Source organism: Malus domestica, chromosome 04 (genome assembly GCF_042453785.1).
Source record: "Malus domestica chromosome 04, GDT2T_hap1".
Lineage (NCBI taxonomy): Eukaryota > Viridiplantae > Streptophyta > Magnoliopsida > Rosales > Rosaceae > Malus > Malus domestica.
Window position 1 is genome coordinate 24,601,191 of NC_091664.1, and position 22,161 is coordinate 24,623,351.

At 36.2% G+C, this 22,161-nt stretch overlaps 1 protein-coding gene across 1 annotated transcript; it reads left to right on the plus strand.

Annotated features, from left to right (window-relative positions):
• The first annotated feature begins 8,691 nt into the window (after positions 1 to 8,691).
• LOC139195067 (receptor-like protein 7) lies at positions 8,692 to 16,034 on the plus strand. Its single transcript, XM_070820256.1, has 4 exons — positions 8,692 to 8,723; positions 15,118 to 15,358; positions 15,467 to 15,737; positions 15,856 to 16,034. Exons 1-4 carry the CDS (start codon positions 8,692 to 8,694, stop codon positions 16,032 to 16,034), a joined length of 723 nt encoding a protein of 240 aa, XP_070676357.1.
• The last annotated feature ends 6,127 nt before the right edge of the window (positions 16,035 to 22,161 follow it).

Here is a 22,161-nt window from a genome sequence, read left to right on the forward strand (position 1 = left end):
GGACGTGGCCACAAGCAAGGTCGGTGGAAAGGGAAAAGCAAGAACCATGGTGTCCAGTTTCACAACCAGGTTCCAAGGTATAATCCAGGCCCGAGCTTTAAAAATACCAATCGCCAGAAAGGAAAAGCTCATGTGAACACTCCTAGAAATCATGAAGGAGGTTGCCATAGGTGTGGTGGCAACGGACATTGGGCGCGTACTTGTCGCACCCCAAAGCATCTGGTGGAACTATATCAAGCCTCCTTCAAGGAGAAGGGTGTCGAGATCAATTTCCTTGACCAGGCTAAACCAATGGAAACCCCTGATCCATTGACCAATTTATCAGGACAGTTAAACACAACCCACCTGGATGCTACAAACTTTATTAATGAAAGAGGGAATGAAGTTTATGGGTCCGATTGAATTATTTATGTTTAATGTACTCATGTTATTTGTACCTGTGGTTTAATGCTCGCATTTTCAATTCAATAAAAGTAGTATTCCAGTATGAATAAACTGCTTTTTCTTTACTCAGAGATCATGGATAAAAATTATGGTTATTCTCAAAACAAGATCAATGGCGGAGACTTTTGTCTTGCAGATAGCGCAACCACGCATTCAATACTTCGAGATCGAAAGTATTTCTCGAATTTGGTACTTGCAAAAGTAAAGGTAACAACAATATCAGGACCATCAGATGTAATTGAAGGCTCGGGAAAAGCCCAGATTATGTTACCAAATGGAACAATATTGTCTATAAAGAATGCATTATATGCTACTCGGTCCATTCGAAATTTGTTGAGTTTTAAATACATACGTCTAAATGGATACCACCTTGAAACAAAAAGTGTAGAAAATGTGGAATATTTATGCATTACCTCCAATGATACCCAGAAGCGTATATTGGAGAAGTTGCATGGTTTATCGAGTGGATTGTATTGTACATACATAAAGACAGTTGAGGCATATACTGTCATGAACCAGAAGTTCATTGATTCAAAGGTTTACATGCTTTGGCATGACCGTCTAGGTCATCCAGGATCTACCATGATGCGTAGAATCATTACCAACTCTAATGGACATCCATTACTGAGCACACACATTAATGTCTCGAATAATAATCCTTGCAAGGCTTGTTCCCAAGGGAAGTTGGTAATTAGACCATCACAACTAAAGGTTGATGATGAATCCCCATCATTTTTGCAAAGAATTCAAGGGGACATTTGTGGACCTATTCAACCACCTTGTGGACCATTTCGATATTTTATGGTTTTGGTTGATGCATCTACCCGATGGTCACATGTTTGCCTATTGTCTACTCGAAATGTAGCTTTTGCGAGACTTCTTGCTCAGATAATTAAGTTGCGAGCACATTTCCCAGATCATCCCATTAAGTCCATTCGACTTGATAACGCTGGTGAATTTACGTCTCAAACCTTTGATGATTACTATATGGCACTGGGCATTAATGTTAAACACCCTGTTCCTCATGTCCATACTCAAAATGGTTTAGTAGAGGCATTTATCAAGCGGCTTCAATTAATAGCCCGCACTCTGCTCATGCAAACGAAATTACCAGTTTCTACATGGGGACATGCCATATTACATGTTGCATCATTGGTTAGATTGAGACCCATAGCCAACCACCAATACTCATCAATACAACTCGTGTTTGGACATCAGCCAAATATTTCACATTTACGAGTTTTTGGTTGTGCTGCTTATGTGCCTATTGCACCACCACAACGAACTAAAATGGGACCTCAGCGCAGATTGGGAATTTATGTGGGTTTTGATTCACCATCTATCATTAGATATTTGGAACCTTTGACTGGTGATGTGTTTACAGCTCATTTTGCTGATTGTCATTTTGATGAGACAATTTTCCCGTCGTTAGGGGGAGAAAAGACTGTTCCAGAAGAACGACAAGAGCTAACATGGGTTGTTCCCACCTTATCTCATTTTGATCCAAGAAGCACTCAATGTGAAAACGAAGTGAAAAGAATCGTTCATCTTCAAGATATTGCTAATCAAATGCCAGATGCATTTAATGATGCTTCGAAAGTGACACAGTCATATATACCGGCCGCAAACGCACCTGCAAGAATTGATGTCCCTGTTGGACAAAATAAAGTGGCAGCGAATGATTCATCCAGTGCACGCCTGAAGCGTGGTAGACCCCCAGGTTCAAAAGATTCAGCCCCTCGAAAGAGAAAGATGAGGGCCCAATTGAACCCAAATGATATCATTCAAGAAAAGGAATTGAATGATAAATCCACAATTCGTGACTCTGTACTTCCAGAAAAAGAAAATGTCCTTGATGAGACACATGTCCCTGAAGAGACAGAAGTACATGAAAGCAAAGAAATATCCATAAATTATGTATGTACTAATGAATTGTGGGATCGAAATGAAATAATCATCGATGACATGTTTGCATTTGCAATAGCCACTGAAATCATATTAAGTGATGATATTGAGCCCTGCTCTGTTGATGAATGCAAACAGAGACAAGATTGGCCTAAGTGGAAAGATGCAATCCAGGCAGAATTAAAATCCTTGGAAAGACAAAGTGTTTTTGGACCAGTAGTCCAAACCCCGCCTGGTGTGAACCCCGTAGGTTATAAATGGGTATTCACAAGGAAACGCAACGAGAAAAACGAGATTGCAAGATATAAAGCACGACTCGTTGCACAAGGTTTTTCACAAAGACCTGGAGTTGATTATGAAGAGACATACTCTCCTGTAATGGACGCAATTACGTTTCGTTACTTAATAAGTTTGGTGATTTCAGAAAAACTTGACATGCGACTTATGGATGTCATCACCGCGTATCTATATAGAGAATTAGATACTGACATATATATGAAAGTCCCAGAAGGACTTAAGTTGCCTGAAGCAACTAACAAACCACGGGGTATGTTCTCAATCAAATTAAGGCGATCACAATATGGGCTGAAACAATCTGGGCGAATGTGGTATAATCGTCTTAGTGAGTATTTGATTAAAGAAGGATATGCCAACAATGTCATCTGCCCTTGTGTATTCATTAAGAAATCAAATACTGGATTTGCTATAGTGGCAGTATATGTCGATGATATGAACCTAGTTGGAACCCCTGAAGAGCTCAACAAAACTGCTAAATATCTGAAAAGCGAATTTGAAATGAAAGACCTTGGGAAAACTAAATATTGTCTAGGCCTGCAGATCGAGCATTGTGTTAGTGGAATTTTGATCCATCAATCAACTTACATTGAAAAAATACTGAAGCGATTTGGCATGGACAAGGCTTATCCACTTAGCACCCCAATGGTCGTTCATTCTTTGGACATTAAGAAAGATCCATTTCATCCAAAAGAAGATGATGAACTGGTCCTTGGTCCAGAAGTACCATATTTGAGCGCAATAGGTGCTTTATTGTATTTAGCACAATGTACTAGACCAGATATAGCTTTTTCAGTTAACTTGTTAGCCAGGTACAGCTCTGCTCCAACAATTCGTCATTGGAAGGGAGTCAAAGATGTTCTACGATACCTTCGTGGGACAACAGATATGAGTCTCTTCTACTCAGACAAGCCCACAAATGAACAAATCCTTGTTGGATACGCAGATGCTGGTTTTCTCTCTGATCCGCATAAAGCCCGCTCACAAAATGGATATGTGTTCACTAATGGAGATACTGCAATTTCATGGCGATCAACAAAGCAAACGCTAGTTGCAACATCTTCCAATCATTCGGAAATAATTGCTTTACATGAAGCAAGTCGTGAATGTTCTTGGTTAAGATCAATGATCCATCACATCCGGAATTCATGTGGTCTACTTTCAAAGACAGACACTCCAACTGTCATCCATGAAGATAATGCAGCCTGTGTCGCCCAGATGAAGGAAGGATTTATCAAAGGTGATAAGACTAAACACATATCTCCAAGATTTTTCAGCGCACATGAGCTTCAGAAGGCTAAAGTTATTGAAGTCAGACAAATCCGTTCCAATGAAAATTTAGCAGACTTGTTCACCAAATCTCTACCAAAGTGCACATTTCAGAAGTTGGTACAGGGAATCGGATTACGTCGGCTTACAGATTTGAAGAATGCGGAATCAGGGGGAGATACAATTCAGGGGGAGCATCCATGATACATGCATGTTGTACTCTTTTTCCTTCGCTTAGGATTTTTCCCACTGGGTTTTTCCTATCAAGGTTTTAACGAGGCAACCTAAGCATGCTCAACACCATCCGGGTAAAGTTGTACTCTTTTTCCTTCGCTATGGTTTTTTCCCACAGGGTTTTTCCAAGCAAGGTTTTAATGAGGCAACTGATGTTGATATGTGGGCATCCAAGGGGGAGTGTTGTAAATAATGGGTATGTTTGCCCACATGTGTATAGTAATGTGTATAGTAAAGTATCACATGTGTATACTATATACTCATAAGCTAAATAGTAATGTTTTGTAATTTTCCATTGAAGTAGCTCTATAAATAGAGCACTTCAATTGTGCAAAGATTAGTGAATGAGAAGAAGAAAGAAAAGAGAAATATATCTAATAGCAATAATATACATTACTTCCTCTGCAACAGCTTGTGTCGGTATATTACTCTGCAACTGCTTCGTTCCTTCACCGAGTAAAGGTTATCTCTCTATAAATTTTGCCTATTTATAACATCCCCATAATTTTGAAGAATTTCACTCATCAAAATCCATAACTTTAGACAAACCAATCAAGACTTCAAAAATCAACGTCAATCCATAGAAGCAATCTCACAATTCCACAACGTTGTGAAATCCAATAATATCAATTAGTATCTCTCATGTTACAAATTTCGACATGCGTTGTATAAACTTAGAGGTTTTTTTCTAAATTTGTGATTAGGGCTTGGTCAAGGGACTTCCCTACACTCACGATGCAATAATATATTGCTACTAATAAAATTATTTAACTGAACATAATAAATCATACACTCTTTTTGTCTCTCTAGACTCTTATTTTTTTCTGTGATTTTACAAGAATTATTTAATTCAATGATCTAAAATAAAGCGGCATATGTATAAGAGATAAAAAAATGTGTGGGATTTTCATTTTCGTATTTGCTAATGAATGCAAAAAGAAAAAAAACTAAGACTTCAAAGTCTATAAGAGCAGTTCCACCCCTAACAAAAATGCGCCAATACCCAGCATATTTATCAACTCAGTAAACAGTAATAGACCCCAATGAACAGTAATAGGCCAAATGTATCTTCACACCTAAAACTAAATAGTTCAGTCAATTTTATTAAAATTTTATTATAAAATAATAATTTAATTTTTAATTTCTAACATGATCCCTTCTTCTTCTTCTTCCCAATTTTCTCAAAAGGGTCTCTCTGGACTCCCTTCTTCTTTTTCTTCCCTGATTTTGGGACACAAATTGTGTTGCTTGACAAGCCTTAGATTGCAACTGACGTAACTTCGATGCCATTGATCCCCAAATCAATCCTAAGTTACAGTACAACCAATCACCCAATACAATAATCAGTTAATCGCCCCCCCCCCCCCCCCCCCCCCCCCAAAAAAAAACTAAGTAAAATAACTACAATTCACCAAAAATAAGTAATCTTAGCACCACCCAACACACACAAAAATTTCATCATTTTGCACCAAGCACAATAAACCCCTTATTTTTTTTCGAAATTTACATAAAACCTAAGTTTTATCAGCCTCAAAGCAGAAAATTGACAATTGGGTATTGAGCTAAACCCTAATCATCGAGATTAAAACTAAATTAAATCAGCAGAAAACTTCATACTCTAGAACAAATCAAATCTTTGTCAAAACCCCCATATCAACCATACAGATTTTCACGCTCCGATTAAAAATTCAAAGCAAAACACCAAAAGGGTCAGTCCTAAATCGCAAGATCTAAACAAGCAAAAGCTTCAGAGCCATGAGAAAAATCAACAAATAGTGAATTGAACCAAGGAGAGCAAAATCTAAAGGGGTTTTACCTTCGCGTTCATGCTCCTGGATTCCAATGCAAATCCGAAGAGAGAGTGAGACTCTCGGAGTCCTTAATCTCACCAACCTCGCTAGGAAATTCGGCGACTGCTTCCTCCTCCGCATGGGGCAGTGCAACCTCGTTGTCGTCTCCTCACCGGAGCTCGCCAAGGAGGTGTTCACACCCAGGGAGTCGAATTCGGGTCGAGGGAGGCGTGGCAGTATCACGTGGCATCATGTAGGCCGGGCAAGGGCTCAGCACATTGTAACATCCCATATCGCCCAGGGGAATGATTCTTAAATGTATATTCTCATCCCTACCTAGCACGAGGCCTTTTGGGAGCTCACTGGCTTCGAGTTCCGTAGGAACTCCGAAGTTAAGCTAGAAGGAGGCCAGAGCATTCCCAGGATGGGTGACCCACTGGGAAGTTGCTCGTGAGTTCCCAAAAAAAAAACCGTGAGGGAATGGTAAGCCCAAAGCGGACAATATCGTGCTACGGTGGTGGAGCGGGCCCGAGAAGTGGTCCGCCCCGGGTCGAGATATGATAACATTCTGAGCCAGCCTAGAGACCAGCTTGGGCTGGGTGCCAACCTATCTGCTCGGCTAGAGTGGATTGGCTGGGTGCCGGCCTAAAGGTTCCCTGGTGGAACTACTCTAAATCAACAAGTCAACCAAGCAATATTGCAATTCCACATCATAACTTATCTCATCTACTCCAGGCTTACGCTACATTGATGGCCCAAAGAATTTAATGGCAACCCCAGAAAGCACGTAGTCAAGCCACCAAAACCTGACACTTTTTTCCCATTTCGCTGGCCAATGGCCATTTAATGGGAAGGATGAGGATCCCCTCACATTTTATCTGTTAATTGTATATTGAGAGATCATTTTTCGTTAGGTACAGTTTGTGTTTAATTTTAAATAAAAATTTTAAAATAATTTATGACCACACGATATACGATGAACGGATAAAATGTAAGGATCACTAGGATCCTCACAATGTTATAATAATTACCATAAAAGGTTCAATGATGGATATGGTTAAGATTCTATTTCGGGACTAAGCAAGTGCATGATGCAATGCAAATATCAATAAAATGAAAATCCATCAATTTGAACAGAAGCTTCATAATAATATGATCCTAAGCTACATGGAAAGCTTTAGATTATGTACTTGCCGCATGCATGTAGTTTTTTCTTCATATATGAAAAAATTAATGCTATGTTATGTCTGCTATACCATTACCTCTTCCAGCCTTGGAAAATCGACATTCAAAGTCATTTAATGGGAACCTGAGAGCACGGAGGTAGTGTGAATGCGACTGTCATCTACGCTTCTTCCACTTGGCTATGCTGGTGGTGTTTGTAGGGGCGAAATTTCTCGCTCTCTTCCACACCCTTTTTTTTTCTTTGTGCACGTTAATTAATCAGGCAGATGTGGTAAGACTTCAAAGCCAAGTAACGCACAAGTCTTCTGGAGCTGTAGCTATCTACAATTTTCAATCTCAATCATAATTATAGACAGATAAATGAAGAAACAAGAGAAATAGAGACAATGAAGATTGTAATCAACAGCTGCGGGGCACAATTGTGCCTTATACATACGAGAATGTGAAGGCAAAAGAGTCTCATATCGGTGAAAGGATAACCCTTGCACAATTGTGCCTTATATGTGCAATTTTCAGTCTCAATCAAAATTAGTAAGGTCTCTAAATAACCTATAATAAATTGACATGTGTAAAATAAATAAATTAATAATTAAAAGATACATGGTCGGTTCGGTTTAGTTTTGGTACTTTTCAAAAGTATCAAAACGGAATCAAATAAAAAGTAAATCAGTGTGGTTCCCATTTTTAAATTGCTTGACCTTTTTCTAGGTCAAAACCAAACCAAATCGTCCAATATGGTTCACATTGGCCGCTTCGGTCAGTAAGATGCCACTCCTATCCAAAATAAATAGAAAAAGAAGAAAATAATTTAGGCTTATTTTTAGCTACATCCCCTGAAATTTCGTTTTGGTTTCACTTTATTCTCTTAAACTCAAAATTTATTCCACTTTGACTTGGGGACTCTCTCTTCTCCTTAAAACTTATAGGTCGTCTCCGCAAACATATGTAGAACCCAACACCCAATAAGACTATGCCACATGGTACGATAAATTTGATTATTAATCTCCATTATGCATTAACATTCAACAATCAGTAAATATTAAGTTTAAAAGAAATTTAAGAGATGAAAAAAAAATTTTGATTAGCTTGATGCACTCAAATCAAACCCACGCAAGAAACTAATATATCTAAGGTAATGTGGGGGCGAATTTTGAGTTTTATAGAGACAATTTTAGTTTCAAGGGGCAAAATGGGATCAAAATAAAGTTCCAAGGGGCACAGTGGAGCGAAGCATGAGTTTCAAGAAGTAAAGTGACGACTTTTGAGTTACAGGGAGCAGAGTGAGATTAAAATTGTGTTTCAAGAAATGTAGTTAAAAATAAGCCAATAATTTATATGAGAATATTTAGAGTACGAACACGTATTAAATGCAAATGATCTAGAATGGCATAGTAGATGTTTTATTAGAAAAATTAGATAATGTAGTAGAATTCTTATCAGAGAAAATTATAAAGACAATACAAATTTAAAACAAAACTCTTAAGACTAGGAAGGATTTTTGCAGCTTTTTTCATACGTATCAGTGTTTGTGGTCTGTTAATCTTTTTTGTTCTCGTGGGGGAAGGCGGGAATGGTGCATCTAACTGGTCCTACCAAAGAGCGGTAATACACCATCTATTCTACCAAAGAGCGGTAATACCCAAGCATCAAGAACAAGAGGGGATCTTGCCGATTCTGATTAACTTGTGAAAAACAGGGAAAACCATACTTGAACATTTATTACTGTGTGGACCATAGGTGTTGCCCCGTATTCATATCCAACCGAACTTAAAGTGAAATACAAGTTTTTTTTTTTTTTAAAAAAAACATAATTATATAGAAATTTTCTTACGATATGAAATCTACATTTTGGCTAAATTCGTTAGGATCATCAGAAGGAATCGAGATTTTTATCTCCATTTTTTACAAAAACACCATTGGTAAAATATTTATGGGTAGTCTACCTGGTTTCCTAACAAGCATGGTAACGTGTATAGATATTTTAAATGAATTTGTTCAAAATCGCAGGAAGAGAGGTGGGGTTTGTGATGCTGAAAATACACTATGAATTATGTCAAATTCCCTCGAATTGAAGAGATTTCATAGTACATTTTAAGCATTTTCAAATCTCACATTTCTCCCCATGATTTTGAAGAATTTCACTCATCAAAATCCATAACTTTAGACAAGCCAATCAAGACTTCAAAAATCAACGTCAATCCATAGAAGCAGTCTCACAATTCCACAACGTTATGAATAAATCCAATAATATCAAATAGTATCTCTAATGTTACAAATTTCGACTTGCGTTGTATAAACTTATAGGCTTTTTCTAAAATTGTGATTAGGGTTTGGTCAAGGGACTTCCCTACACTCACGATGCAATAATATATCTCTACTAATAAAATAATTTAACTGAACATAATAAATTATACACACTTTTTTTTCTCTCTAGACTCTTATTTAATGTTTTCGTTGATTTTACAAGAATTATTTAATTCAATGATCTAAAATAAAGAGACATATGTCTAAGAGATAAAAAATGTGTGGGATTTTCGTATTCGCTAATCAATGCATAAAGAAAAAGAGAGAAAAAGAAAAAGATTAAGACTTCAAAGTCCATAAATCAACAAGTCAACCAAGCAATATCGCAATTCCACAACGTGACTTGTCTCATGTACCCCAGCCTTACGCTACATTAATGGCCCAAAGAATTTAAAGAAAACTAATGAAATAGACATGCAAACTTTGAGTTTCAACAATAAAAACAAAATAAAGGGTAAAGTGAATAGTACCAGGATTGACTTTTTAGTATTAAAATGTGGTTTTTCATTAAAGTTCCCAAGAATTTAATGGCAACCCCAGAGAACATGTAGTCAAGCCACCAAAACCTGACACCTTTTTGCCATTTTGCTCGTCAATGGCCATTTAATGGGAAGGATGAGGATCCCCTCACATTTTATCCATTCATTGCATGTTAAGATGTCAGTTTTCGTTAGATACAGTTTGTGTTTAAATTTAAATAAAAAAATTTAAAATAATTTATGACCGCACGATGTACGATGAACGAATAAGATGTAAAGATCCGGATGCGATCCAAATCCTAATGGGAATCCGAAGAGCACGGGGTAGTGTGAATGTGACTTGTCATCTACGTTCATCTTCCACTTAGCTATGCTAGTGTTTGTGGGGGCGAAAGGGGTATAAGGTGCCTGAGTTTGTTCTCTTTTCCGGTGAGGAGAAGAAGTCGACCATTGAGCATATAGCTAGCCCTCTTCCCCACTTCTTTTCTTTGAAGGATTTGGATCCTCTCCTGAGCCAATGGAGAGGATCCTCCTGACCAACCTTTGTGGGCCGTTGAATTTTCATCAAACGGCTCTGTTTGTAGTCGTTGGATGAAAATCTAGCGGCCCACAATGGTTGGTCAGGAGGATCCTCTCCATTGGCTCAGGAAAGGATCCAAATCCTTCTTTGAGCACCTTTAGTCAGCCCTAGCCCCACTAGACAGATGTGGAAAGACTTGAAAGTCAACAAAGCACAAGTCTTTTGAAGCCGTAGCTATCTGCAGTTTTCAGTCTCATCAAAATTAGAGAAAGATAAATGAAAAAACTGAAGAGAAATAGAGATAACAAAGATTGTAATCAACAACTGCGGGGCACAATCGTGCATGATACCTTGAAAAGAGAAAAAAAAAACTGAAAGTGTTTGGATACAAAGAAAATTATGAAGTCAGAGAGACATTAACGTAATGATAATAACTAATTAACCGAAATCATAACAACTAAACTCGTCTAAACAACAATAGATTTCGTGTGAGTTTAGGCTCAGACCAGTTTTCGTCAGTGACACTTGTTTTTCTTTTAAGTGAGATATGCTATTAATAGTCAATTATCTTTCAAAATTTTGGATTAGCTTTAATTGGTACTTAGGCACTGATGATGTCTGGTTTAAAATCTTCGGCTTCCAACCCTAAAGTTCAATAACAATTGTAGTCCGAAGCCATGAATACGGAACTGTGAGGGTGAATTATCGCAGCTTTCTTCCCCACGTACACGCAGTGCAGTGCTGGCCCTACCGGGCCTACCCCCACTCTCCTTTCCCAAGTCCGTCATTTTTTACCCATGTGGTGTGCCCCACATGTGAGAGTGGAAAACCGAATGTGAAGCCCAGTCACCCAGGTCTCACTCTCAGACTCGCTGGCACGTGCCAACCGCAGCACCAACGAACCCCACCCACGTGGGCATGTACCCCACGTATTGGCAGCCATAATGAGCCTAACGGCTCTTTTTTCTAATCCAACGACCACAATTTAAATGGGCCGTTGGTTGATCCAATGGTCCACGTTCAATTTATTTATTTGCTTTATATTTATATATTTATTGAATCCAACGGTTGAGATCAAATATAATCGAATTTAACAGTAAAACAAAATATCTAAAGGCCAAAATTTAAATTCAACGGCTAAAATAATTAAAAAAAATTATATAACTCAAAATTCACCCAAAGATTCTATAAATACCTATTTAGTTTATCAATTGTCGTTTGTATTAAGTTTATAGCTTATTAATTATTGTTTCTATTAATCATGGTTTATTAATGATCTGATTTATGGATGCCTTCAATAATTCAAAGGGCCTTCAATGTCACATCCCGGCCCGGGCCCTCACCGCATTCTGGGCTCGACTCAGCCGTAGCACGATATTGTCCAGTTTGAGCCTCAACTACACCCTCACGGTTTTGTTTCTAGGAACTCACATGAGAACTTCCCAGTTGGTCACCCATCCTAGGAATGCTCTCGCGTGAACTCGCTTAACTTCGAAGTTTTGATGGAACCTGAAGTCAGTGAGCTCTCAAAAAACCTCGTGCTACGTAAAGATGAGAATATACATATAAGGCTTACAAGATCCACTCCCCTGGATGATGTGGGATCTTACATTCAATCATTCAAAAGACTTGACAAAAAACATGTCAGAAGAAAACAACGACACTAGCACACTTAAAATTATTACAAGAAAACAACCACACTAGCACACTTAAATTTATTAGAAGAAAACAACGACACTAGCACACTTAAAATTATCCATCATCACCGTTCTCCTTCTCGATGCCACATATGCTCAAAACCAAACCAAACCGACCAATATGGTTCAGATCAGTTGGTTTGGTCAGTTTGGTCGATTCGATGTCCACTTTTATCCAAAATAAATAGAAAATGAAGAAAAAAAATTATATGAGAATATTTAAGTTACGAACACATATTACATGCAAATAATCTAAAATGCCATATTAGATGGTGTATCAGACAAATCAGATAATGTAGTAGATTTTTTTTTTTTTCATACGTGCCCATGTTCGTGGTCTATTTGTTTTTCTGTTCTTGTGCGGGAAGGTGGGATTGGTGTATCTAACTAGTTCTAGCAAAGAGTGGTATTGACTCATCTATTCTAGCAAGAACAAGACGGGATCTTGCCGATTCTGATTAACTTGCGGAAAATAGGGAAAACCATACTTCGAAACATTTATTATTGTGCAGGCCATAGGCACTGCTGCATATTCCTATATATATATATATGTATATTTATTTAACCGGACTTAATGTGAAATACAAGTTTTTATAAAAATCATAACCATATGAATTTTTTCTAACTATATGAAATCCATACTTTCGCTAAATTCTTAAGGATAATTAGAATGCATCGAGACTTTTATCTCCATTTTTAAGAAAAATACCATTGCTTACATCTTTAAGGGTAGCCAACCTGGTTTTCTAACAAGCTTAGTAACATGTCGAGATATTTTAGATGAATTCTCTCAAAATCACATGGGAGATGTAAGATTTATGAATGCTTAAAATACACTACGAATTAGTCCAATTCCCTCGAATCAGAGAGATTTCATAGTGCATTTTTCAGCAATCACAAATCTCACATTCCTCTAAGATTTTGAAGAATTTCACTCAAAAATTTACATGAAAATATCTAAAAATTAAATTCCATCAAAATCCATAAATTTAGACAACCCAATGAAGACTTCGAAATCAACATCGAGTCATCAACCCATAAAAGTAATCTCACAATTCCACAATGTCATGGATAAATCCAATTATATCATTAGTATCGTCTCAAGTGATAAATTTCCACTTGCTTTGTAATAACTTAGAGGCTATTGTAAATTTGTAATTAGGGGTTGTCAAGGGACTTACCTACACTCTTATTTAATCTTTTTTGTTGATTTTATTGAAATTATTCAATTTAATGATAGAAAATTTTAAAGAGATATTGATAATTTAATTTAAAATAAGGAGTTTTTGAACTTTAATCCTTCAAGAAGATTAAAATTTAATAAAAACAGGTGTTAGATTGAATATTGATTTTAGTCCCTTAATGAGTACTTAATTCAAATTTATATTATATTTTTTTAATATTTAATAGATATCGTATTTAATGTCATTACATTAAATTTTAAATTTACTATTATACACATTTTAATTCATTAATTTTATTTAACTTCATCTAATTAGTGTACCTAAACGTCTGTATCATAATATATTTTTACTAATTTAGTGTACCAAAATGTATGTACCTAAATATATTGTAGTAAATTAGTGGCACATAAGAAAATATGCAAAAATATAAGTGTATTAAAAATTCCGTACCTAACTATATGATCCTAAACTAGTGTACTGAAATGTCGATATCTAAATATATTATACTAAACTAGTGCACCTAAATGTCTGTACCTAAACATATTATACTAACTCAGTATACCTAAATGTTCGTATCTAAATATATTAATTAGGTTCTAGTAATTATTGAGCTTTTGTATGTAGGTTATATATACCTCATAAACAATAAAAATATTATTTGACAATTACTATTAAGTTCCCACAATAAAAAAAAGCTATATATATATATCATATATTCTTCATTGTGCGTAAATTTCTCTATATATATGTATATGCATATTACGTACCTATTTATGTATTATATTTATGTTCCGAAACATTTTGTACCAAAACTTATGTACCGATACATTTGTATTGAAACTTATGTACCAATGTAATCGTACCGAAACTTATGTACTAATACATTCGTACTGAAACATATGTACTGATACATTCGTGTCGAAACTTATGTACTGATGCATTCATACCAAAACTTATGTACCGATGCATTCGTACCGAAACTTATGTACACTATAATATTCGAATTGTCCTTTTCATATCAAGTAAATTATATGGATTGGACATGAGACCCACATTTGTACCAAAACATATGTACTGATACATTCGTACCGAAACTTATGTACCGATACAATCATACCACTATAATATTGTATCGAAACTTATGTATCAATACATTTGTGCCGAGACATTGAATACATATGCTGACATTTAATAGAATCTAGGGACTAAAATGTGTGTAATTATTTTTTTCATATTCACTTATCATTGTAAAAAGAAAAGAAAAAAAATGGAGAAAAAAAACCAAGACTTTGAAGTCTATAAGTCAAGAAGTCAACCTAGAAATATCACAATTCCACAAAATGGCTCATCTCCTCTAGCCCCTGCCTTACGCTACATTTATAATGGCCCGAAGAATTTAATGCCAACCCTAGAGAGCACATAGTCAAGCCAACAACACCTGAGGCCTTTTATCCAATTCGCTGGCCAATGGATGTGCCTATAAAAGTCACCCAAACCGTTCTCTGTTGTCCAATTGTTTTTTGTTACTTTCTCTGCTAATTAAGCTTAGCAAATTCAGTGTTTGAAAAATGAAAACTTTGCTCCAATATTTCTTCCTCCTATTCTTGTTCAATATCTCCACCTCACTACTACATGTGCTAATACCATCCCTGCAGTTCACCACCAATGTATTCAACACCAGCAACTGTTGTTGCTCAATCTCAAGAAAACCCTTACATTCGATGATCCCCAGTTGAAAGCTACTCCCTCACCCCAGTTCATATCATGGAATTCAAGTATCGACTGTTGTTCTTGGTTGGGTGTTACTTGCAGTACTAATGGACATGTTGTTGGTCTTGACATTAGCAGCCAATCTATCTCCGGTGGGATTGACAATTCGAATAGCCTCTTTGATCTTCAACAGCTTCAAAGCCTCAATTTAGCCAATAATGTATTTAGCTATGGCTCTCACATTCCATCTGCAATTGGAAAGCTTACAAACTTGAGGTACCTAAATTTATCAAATAGCTATAATTACGGCGAGGGGAAGATTCCAGTTGAGATTTCACAATTGGCAAGGTTGGCTGTCCTTGATATTTCTCAATCTTACAATCAGTGGTATAGGTCACTTGAGAGCTCTAATTTAAGCATGCTCTTTCACAACCTCACAGATCTCACATAGCTATATCTTGATGGTGTAAATATATCAGCACCGGGGAAAGAGTGGTGCCAAGCGATATCATCTTCACTCCCAGACCTGAGGGTGTTGAGCTTGTCTAACACTCTTCTTTCAGGTCCTGTTGATCAGTCCCTGGCTAAGCTTCAGTCCCTATCCGTGATTAAATTGGATAATAATTACGGAATCTCCGGTCCAATACCAAGATTCTTTGCTAACTTTTCAAACTTGAGGGAGTTCAGCTGGGATGGTAACAACGTCTCCGCTCCGTTTCTATGTTTCTTTTGCGAATTTTTCAAAGTTGGCTTCCTTGAGTCTCTTCGATTGTTCGTTGCAAGGTATATTTCCCAAAGAGATCTTTTAGGTACCTACTCTGAAAATTATTGACCTTTCAGGTAATGAAGAACTTCTTGGTTCCTTGCCGGAATTTCCAAACAATGGATCTCTTCGGTCCTTGGTTCTACCCTCCACAAATTTTTCAGGGTTACTGCCAGGCTCTATTGGAAACCTCAAGCATTTGGAGAGATTGAACTTTTCAACTACAGTTTCACTGGATCACTTCCAAAATCAATGAAGAATCTAACACATTGGTTTATTTGGAAATGGTCTCAAACCTGTTCAATGGTGCAATTAGTTCTATACAATGGGAAAACCTTATTAATCTAGCAAACCTTCATTTGGCCGACAATCTACTTGAAAGAAGTATTCCGCCGTCTCTCTTTTCTCTTCCCTTGTTGTCAGAATTAGAACTTTCCCAAAATCGATTCTCTGGTCAACTCAGTGAGTTTTCTAACGCCTCTTCCAACTTGGTTACCCTTGATTTGAGTTTTAATAATTTGGAAGGTCCAATTCCTGTGTCTATCTATAATTCTCGAGGGCTTCAGGATCTCTCTCTTTCTTGAAACAATATCAGTGCCTTTCCTTTCAACGGTCCTCGGCATCTGAAAAATCTGACCTTCATTGATCTTTCGTACAATAGCTTGCTGATTCTGTATAATGGTACCAATTCCTCATACTCCTCATTTCCTCAAATTGCTACACTGAATTTGGCTTCTAACAAGTTGAGAGAGATACCAGGTTTCCTGAGAAACCAATCCCATTTATTTGATTTGGACCTTTCAGAAAATCATATTCAGGGTGAGATACCCCATTGGATTTGGAGTTTCACAATTCTTTCCCTAAATCTTTCTTGTAACTCCTTGGAAACTCTTGAAGCTCCTTTCAGTAATTCTACTTTGAGGGAGATTGACCTTCATTCAAACCAACTCAGGAGAAATCCCTTACACCTTCCCGTTTGCCCATTATCTAGATTACTCCAACAATCATTTATGTTGTAGTATTCCAGTTGACATAGGCGATTTCTTTAATCCGGACGCTTCATTCTTATCTCTTTCAAACAATAACTTACGTGGCATCATTCCAGCGTCAATATGCAATGGAGGTCTTAGGGTTATTGATTTGTCCAATAATTCTTTGAGTGGCATGGTTCCTCGATGTCTGTTTACAAAAAAGGGTCTGGGAGTACTTAATTTGAGGAGAAACAACCTCACTGGAACTACTTCAAATTTTGAGTTTTCAGAACCATGTGAATTGCACACGTTAGACCTTGGGGAAAATCATATTAAAGGTCAGTTTCCAAAATCTCTAGCCAACTGCACATCATTAGAGTTTTTAAACCTTGGAAACAATCAGATAAAAGAAGCCTTTCCTTGTTTTTTGAAGAAGATATCCACTTTGCGTGTTCTTCTTATGCGGTCCAACAAATTTTATGGAGGCATTGCATGTCCCAAAACCAATGGCACCTGGCCAATGCTTCAAATCATAGACCTGGCTCACAACAATTTGAGTGGTGAAATACCGAGAAGATCTTTGACAACATAGCTGGCAATGAGGGCTAATGCAGATGATTCCCTTGCCAAGGCCAAACACCTAGAATTTTCAAGTGAAGCAGGAAGATGGGGCGGAGTTGGTTTTTCTTTTGAGGATGGCATAACAATTACCGGAAAAGGTTCAAGGATGGATATGGTTAAGATTCTAACTATCTTGACCTTGGTTGATTTCTCAGGCAACAATTTCAGTGGACCAATACCTATGGAAATGGGAGAGTTTAAGTCACTACATTTCCTTAACCTGTCTAGTATTTTTTTCACAGGCAAAATCCCATCGTCATTCGGCAACATGCATCAACTCGAGTCGTTAGACCTCTCACAGAACAAATTGAGCGGGGAAATTCCACCACAATTGGCGAAGCTTAATTTCCTTGCATCCTTGAATCTTTCAAATAATCAACTTGTCGGCAAGATCCCAACTGGTACTCAAATTTCAACATTTCCAAAAAAATCATTTACGGGTAATTAAGGATAATGGGGGCCTCCGCTGACGATGGATAACAAGGCAAGATTGTCACCACCACAGGCAAATGGAAACCATCCAAATTCTAGACATGAGATTGACTGGGCTCTTATTAGTGTCGAAATTGGATTTGTGCCTAGCTTTGCGGTTGCCGTTGGGTCACTTGTGTTGTGCAAGAGATGGAGTAAATGGTATTACAGGGCTATGTATAAAATCCTTGTTAAGATATTCCCTCAGCTTGAAGAAAGAATTGGTCCTCACTTAAGGCATGTTCACATAAATTAGAGGTGGTGAAGTTGAAATGTTCACATAAAGCGTTTGGGGGTAGCGTAACTGGTAAACCCTCAGGAGACACAACTTCTCCTACTAGGGACACCTAGGGGTTTAAAGGCTTGTTGCACATGCCCAGTGTAATCGTTTCGCCAGTGAAAGTGAGCTTAGATTTTTACCTTTTATTTTAGTTAATTTCTTGTTTTTGTTTAATGTTTTGCTTAAGGACTAGCAAAAGATAAGTTGGGTTGCATATTTTGTATTTCTTTTTATCTATTAAAGTAGCTATGACTTTATGTTAAATTGCTGAACTTAATTTTTTTTATACGAGTTATGTAAAAAAGATAAGTTGTGAATAAAGCATGGAATTTGAGTTTTAAATTGAACATGTTCGATTTGCAGAGGATGTAGTGTGAACACAGAAATTCCTGCGATGAACGAGACAAGAACACGTGTACAAAATAATATTTGTATTAATGATTTAGGGGTTACAATCTCTTCTAACTTGATCCTCTGATTCGGTCTCCGTAAGGTGTAAATTTGTGGATCGTGTTGTTGATCCAATGGCCGTCGGGGCTTGATCCTGGATAAACAGTTGTGCGGATTTGTTGATGTCGTTGATCCAAAGGGTCGTCGGGGCTTGATCTTGGGATGAACGGATGACGAACACTTTCTTCAAGGGCCGTCGGGGCTTGATCTTGAATTGGTGGAAGTTCTTCAAGGGCCGTCGGGGCTTGATCTTGAATGATGAACGGATGGAAGTTTGATGAACACTTTCTTCAAGGGTCATCGGGGCTTGATCTTGAAGGAGGATTTGACGAAGAACGAAGAGAGCTTTCTTGATCCTTCGGGATTTGCTTGGGAGCTTTAGAGTTTCAAAGTTTCAAGGTTTTGGTGTAATGTGAATTGGTGAATTGAAATGAATGAAATTGGCTTCTATTTATAGAATTATAAAACTTGATTTTTGGATTTAAATAATCAGATGAAATAAATAATTTCTGCCAGGTGTTGACACATGTCCTATTTGATGACTTTTCCGATTTATTTTGATTTTTTGTTTAGTTACACGCTACGTGTAAAATTTATGTGACACGTGAGCGTTGAAATTGTAACTATTAGTCAACATTTATTTCACCGAAATTTCGATGTCTACATGTAGTTGTCTTCCTAATGATATCTCTCAGCTAGTAGTACCAAAACAGTCGTATGACTGTTCTAAGATCCCACATGCACATTACGCTGTCTGCTGAGACGATGCCCATACATAATTACATGCATATTACGCAGTACTGCATTCAGAAAAATTCATACATACATACATATATGTTTTCTCATTTCCGATATACAAATTAAATCAGGAAATGTTTATTGAAAGCTTCAAGCTATGTCAATACTAGTTGTTTTGTGATAATTTTGATACTTTGATTTATATTTTCAATGTAGAACATTTGACTTTCTCTGGAGTGAAACGTGGTCAAAAGAAGGAATTTCGGAGTGATTCGAATTTGAGGACATTCATGTGTCCCTCAGCTAGTTCGTGTCAAAGTTTCACATTTTCCCACCGAACAGTTATTTATGGCAATCAAATAAATGAGCAGCATGCAATGCTGTCAAAGTGACGTTTTGGGCTTAATTGGGCTTTTTGCCGGCTAAGACGATGTCTTTTGGGTTCTAGGCTTTCTGCAATTATGTTCTAAACATCTCAAGCTTTAACTCTAGCCATTTTGGGTCTGTTTGAAAGTCCATAAATGTGGCTGTTTTGAGGCTGTGCAGATTTTGGGCGAATTTTACTAGTCAATTTAGAATTATATTTTTAAATTTATTTTAATTTATTTGATTTCCTAGTATTATTCTAAGACCTTTTCTAGGTAGGGTTTTATTTTCTACTAGTGTAAATAAGGCTTTTTTAGCCATTAGGGTTTAGAGACTGAGGAAGGAGAAGAATGCATAATATATTGGAAAACTTTGCTAGGCTTTGACAATTTGTATTTCAAGGTGTTTTATATTCTTATTGTTAATAATATTTTGTTTATGATTGTTCAAAATTGATGCCGTTGCCAGAGATTGAGCTGGGACACCGTGTGACAGACGGGAATACTTACCACAATAATACAACAAAAGAAATTTTTTAAACTAACACAAAAATTAAAAACCTAAAAATTCTTATTTCTCACTCCCAAACTTAAAACACACATTGTCCTCAAGATGTGAAAAATAAAATAAAAGTAACAATAAACTTAAAAGAAAAAAAAAGAAAAATAAACAAAGACCCTATTTTAATAAAAAGAAAAGACAAAAATGAAAACTAGAAAAAAAAAGGGAGACTTTGGATGCGGTCCCTAGTTATGAATAGTCTTTGACTGAAACCTTGTTGGTTTTCAATTTTTGATCCAAGTCCCTGAAATTAATTGATAATTTATTTCTATGTACGTTACTATATTTTTTAAATTAAAAATTAAAATTTATAGTTGTTTATAGTAATGAGATTTTAAATAAAAAACCATAATTTGTGGGATTAAAAATATTAAAATATAAATATACTATTGTGTGTGTGTGTAAACATGGGTACATTCATAAAAAATAACCAAAAAATTATTGTATCAAAACATGGGTACATTCTTCAAAATGGGTACATTTAGCAAAAATAAAAATGGGTACAAATAAATAAAAAAATATGGGTACAATACAAATAAAACTTTAAAAAATATAGGCACAAAAAGAAATTAATATATGGGTACAAATTAAAACTGAAAGGAAAATTGGTACAAATTAAAAAAGGGTTGCAAATTAAAAATGGGTACAAACTAAAAATAAAAATATATGATAAAAAATTTAGCCATAAATATAAATATACTAATTGTAATATTTTTAATATTAAATGAATATATTTAGAAATAAAAAATATTTTATTATTGAAATAATTAATGATATTATTAATACAAAGGACCTTGATCAAAAATTGAAAAGTAATAAGGTTTTAATCAATAGAATAGTAAAAATAAGGATGAAAACCTAATTACTCCAAAAAAAAATAATAATAATCAACAAAACAGAAAATAAAAGAAATAAGAGGGAATTGGACACACCTGGATTCGAATCGATGACCTCGTGCTTGATAGATTGATGTGAACTATTGGGCTAGGAGAGATCCAAGTCAGCCACAAGCCTGAGCAGCCATTTGTTTGTTGAAGTCCAATCTCCGAAGCAAGCCCAGAACCAAAAAGAGATGAAAATGCTGAGGAACATAAAAAGAAAACACCATCATGAGGTGTCGAAACCCCAGCTGCTCCTCCATAGCTGCCTCACCTCTTCTCTTCTCTCTAACCTCTCATCCGTTCTTGCATCTCAGAACCAAAACCACACAAATATCCCAAGTTAAAACCCCCAAACTTTTTCTCTGCTGTCTCCATTTCTTGATTTCAGAAGGAAAAATAAAATACTAACACATGCAGGTGGTCTTTCTGTGCTAGGTGAACATGGATCTAAAACCCCAACGCCGATCTGCTACTCCAAGGGAGACAAACGAAACCGCTTAAAGTCTCCAGATACGTGAGCCAAATGTATAGATTTGTCTCAGTGCATGCTCAGTCGTGATTTTGTTTTCTGAAAAGTCTGAATCTGTAAACTCTGAATGAATTTGTCATGCATGAACGAAAATAAAAGCAAGGAAATAAAATGAACGAAAATAAAAATAGGGGTTTTTGACCTCTAATTCTTGAAGAAGATTAAAATTTAATATAAAATTGGTATTAGATTAGATATTGATTTTCGTTCTGTACTTAATTCAAATTCATATGATATTTGTTTTAATATTTAATAGATACCTTATTTAATGTCATTACATTAAATTTTAAAGTTATTATTATACACATTTTAATTCATTAATTTTATTTAACTTCTAATTAGTGTATCTAAACATTTGCATCATAATATATTTTATTAAATTAGTGTACCAAAATGTATGTACTTAAATATATTGTAATACCTAAATACATTGTAGTGAATTAGTGGCACATAAGAAAATATGCAAAAATATAAGTATACCAAAAATTCCGTACCTAAATATATGATACTAAATT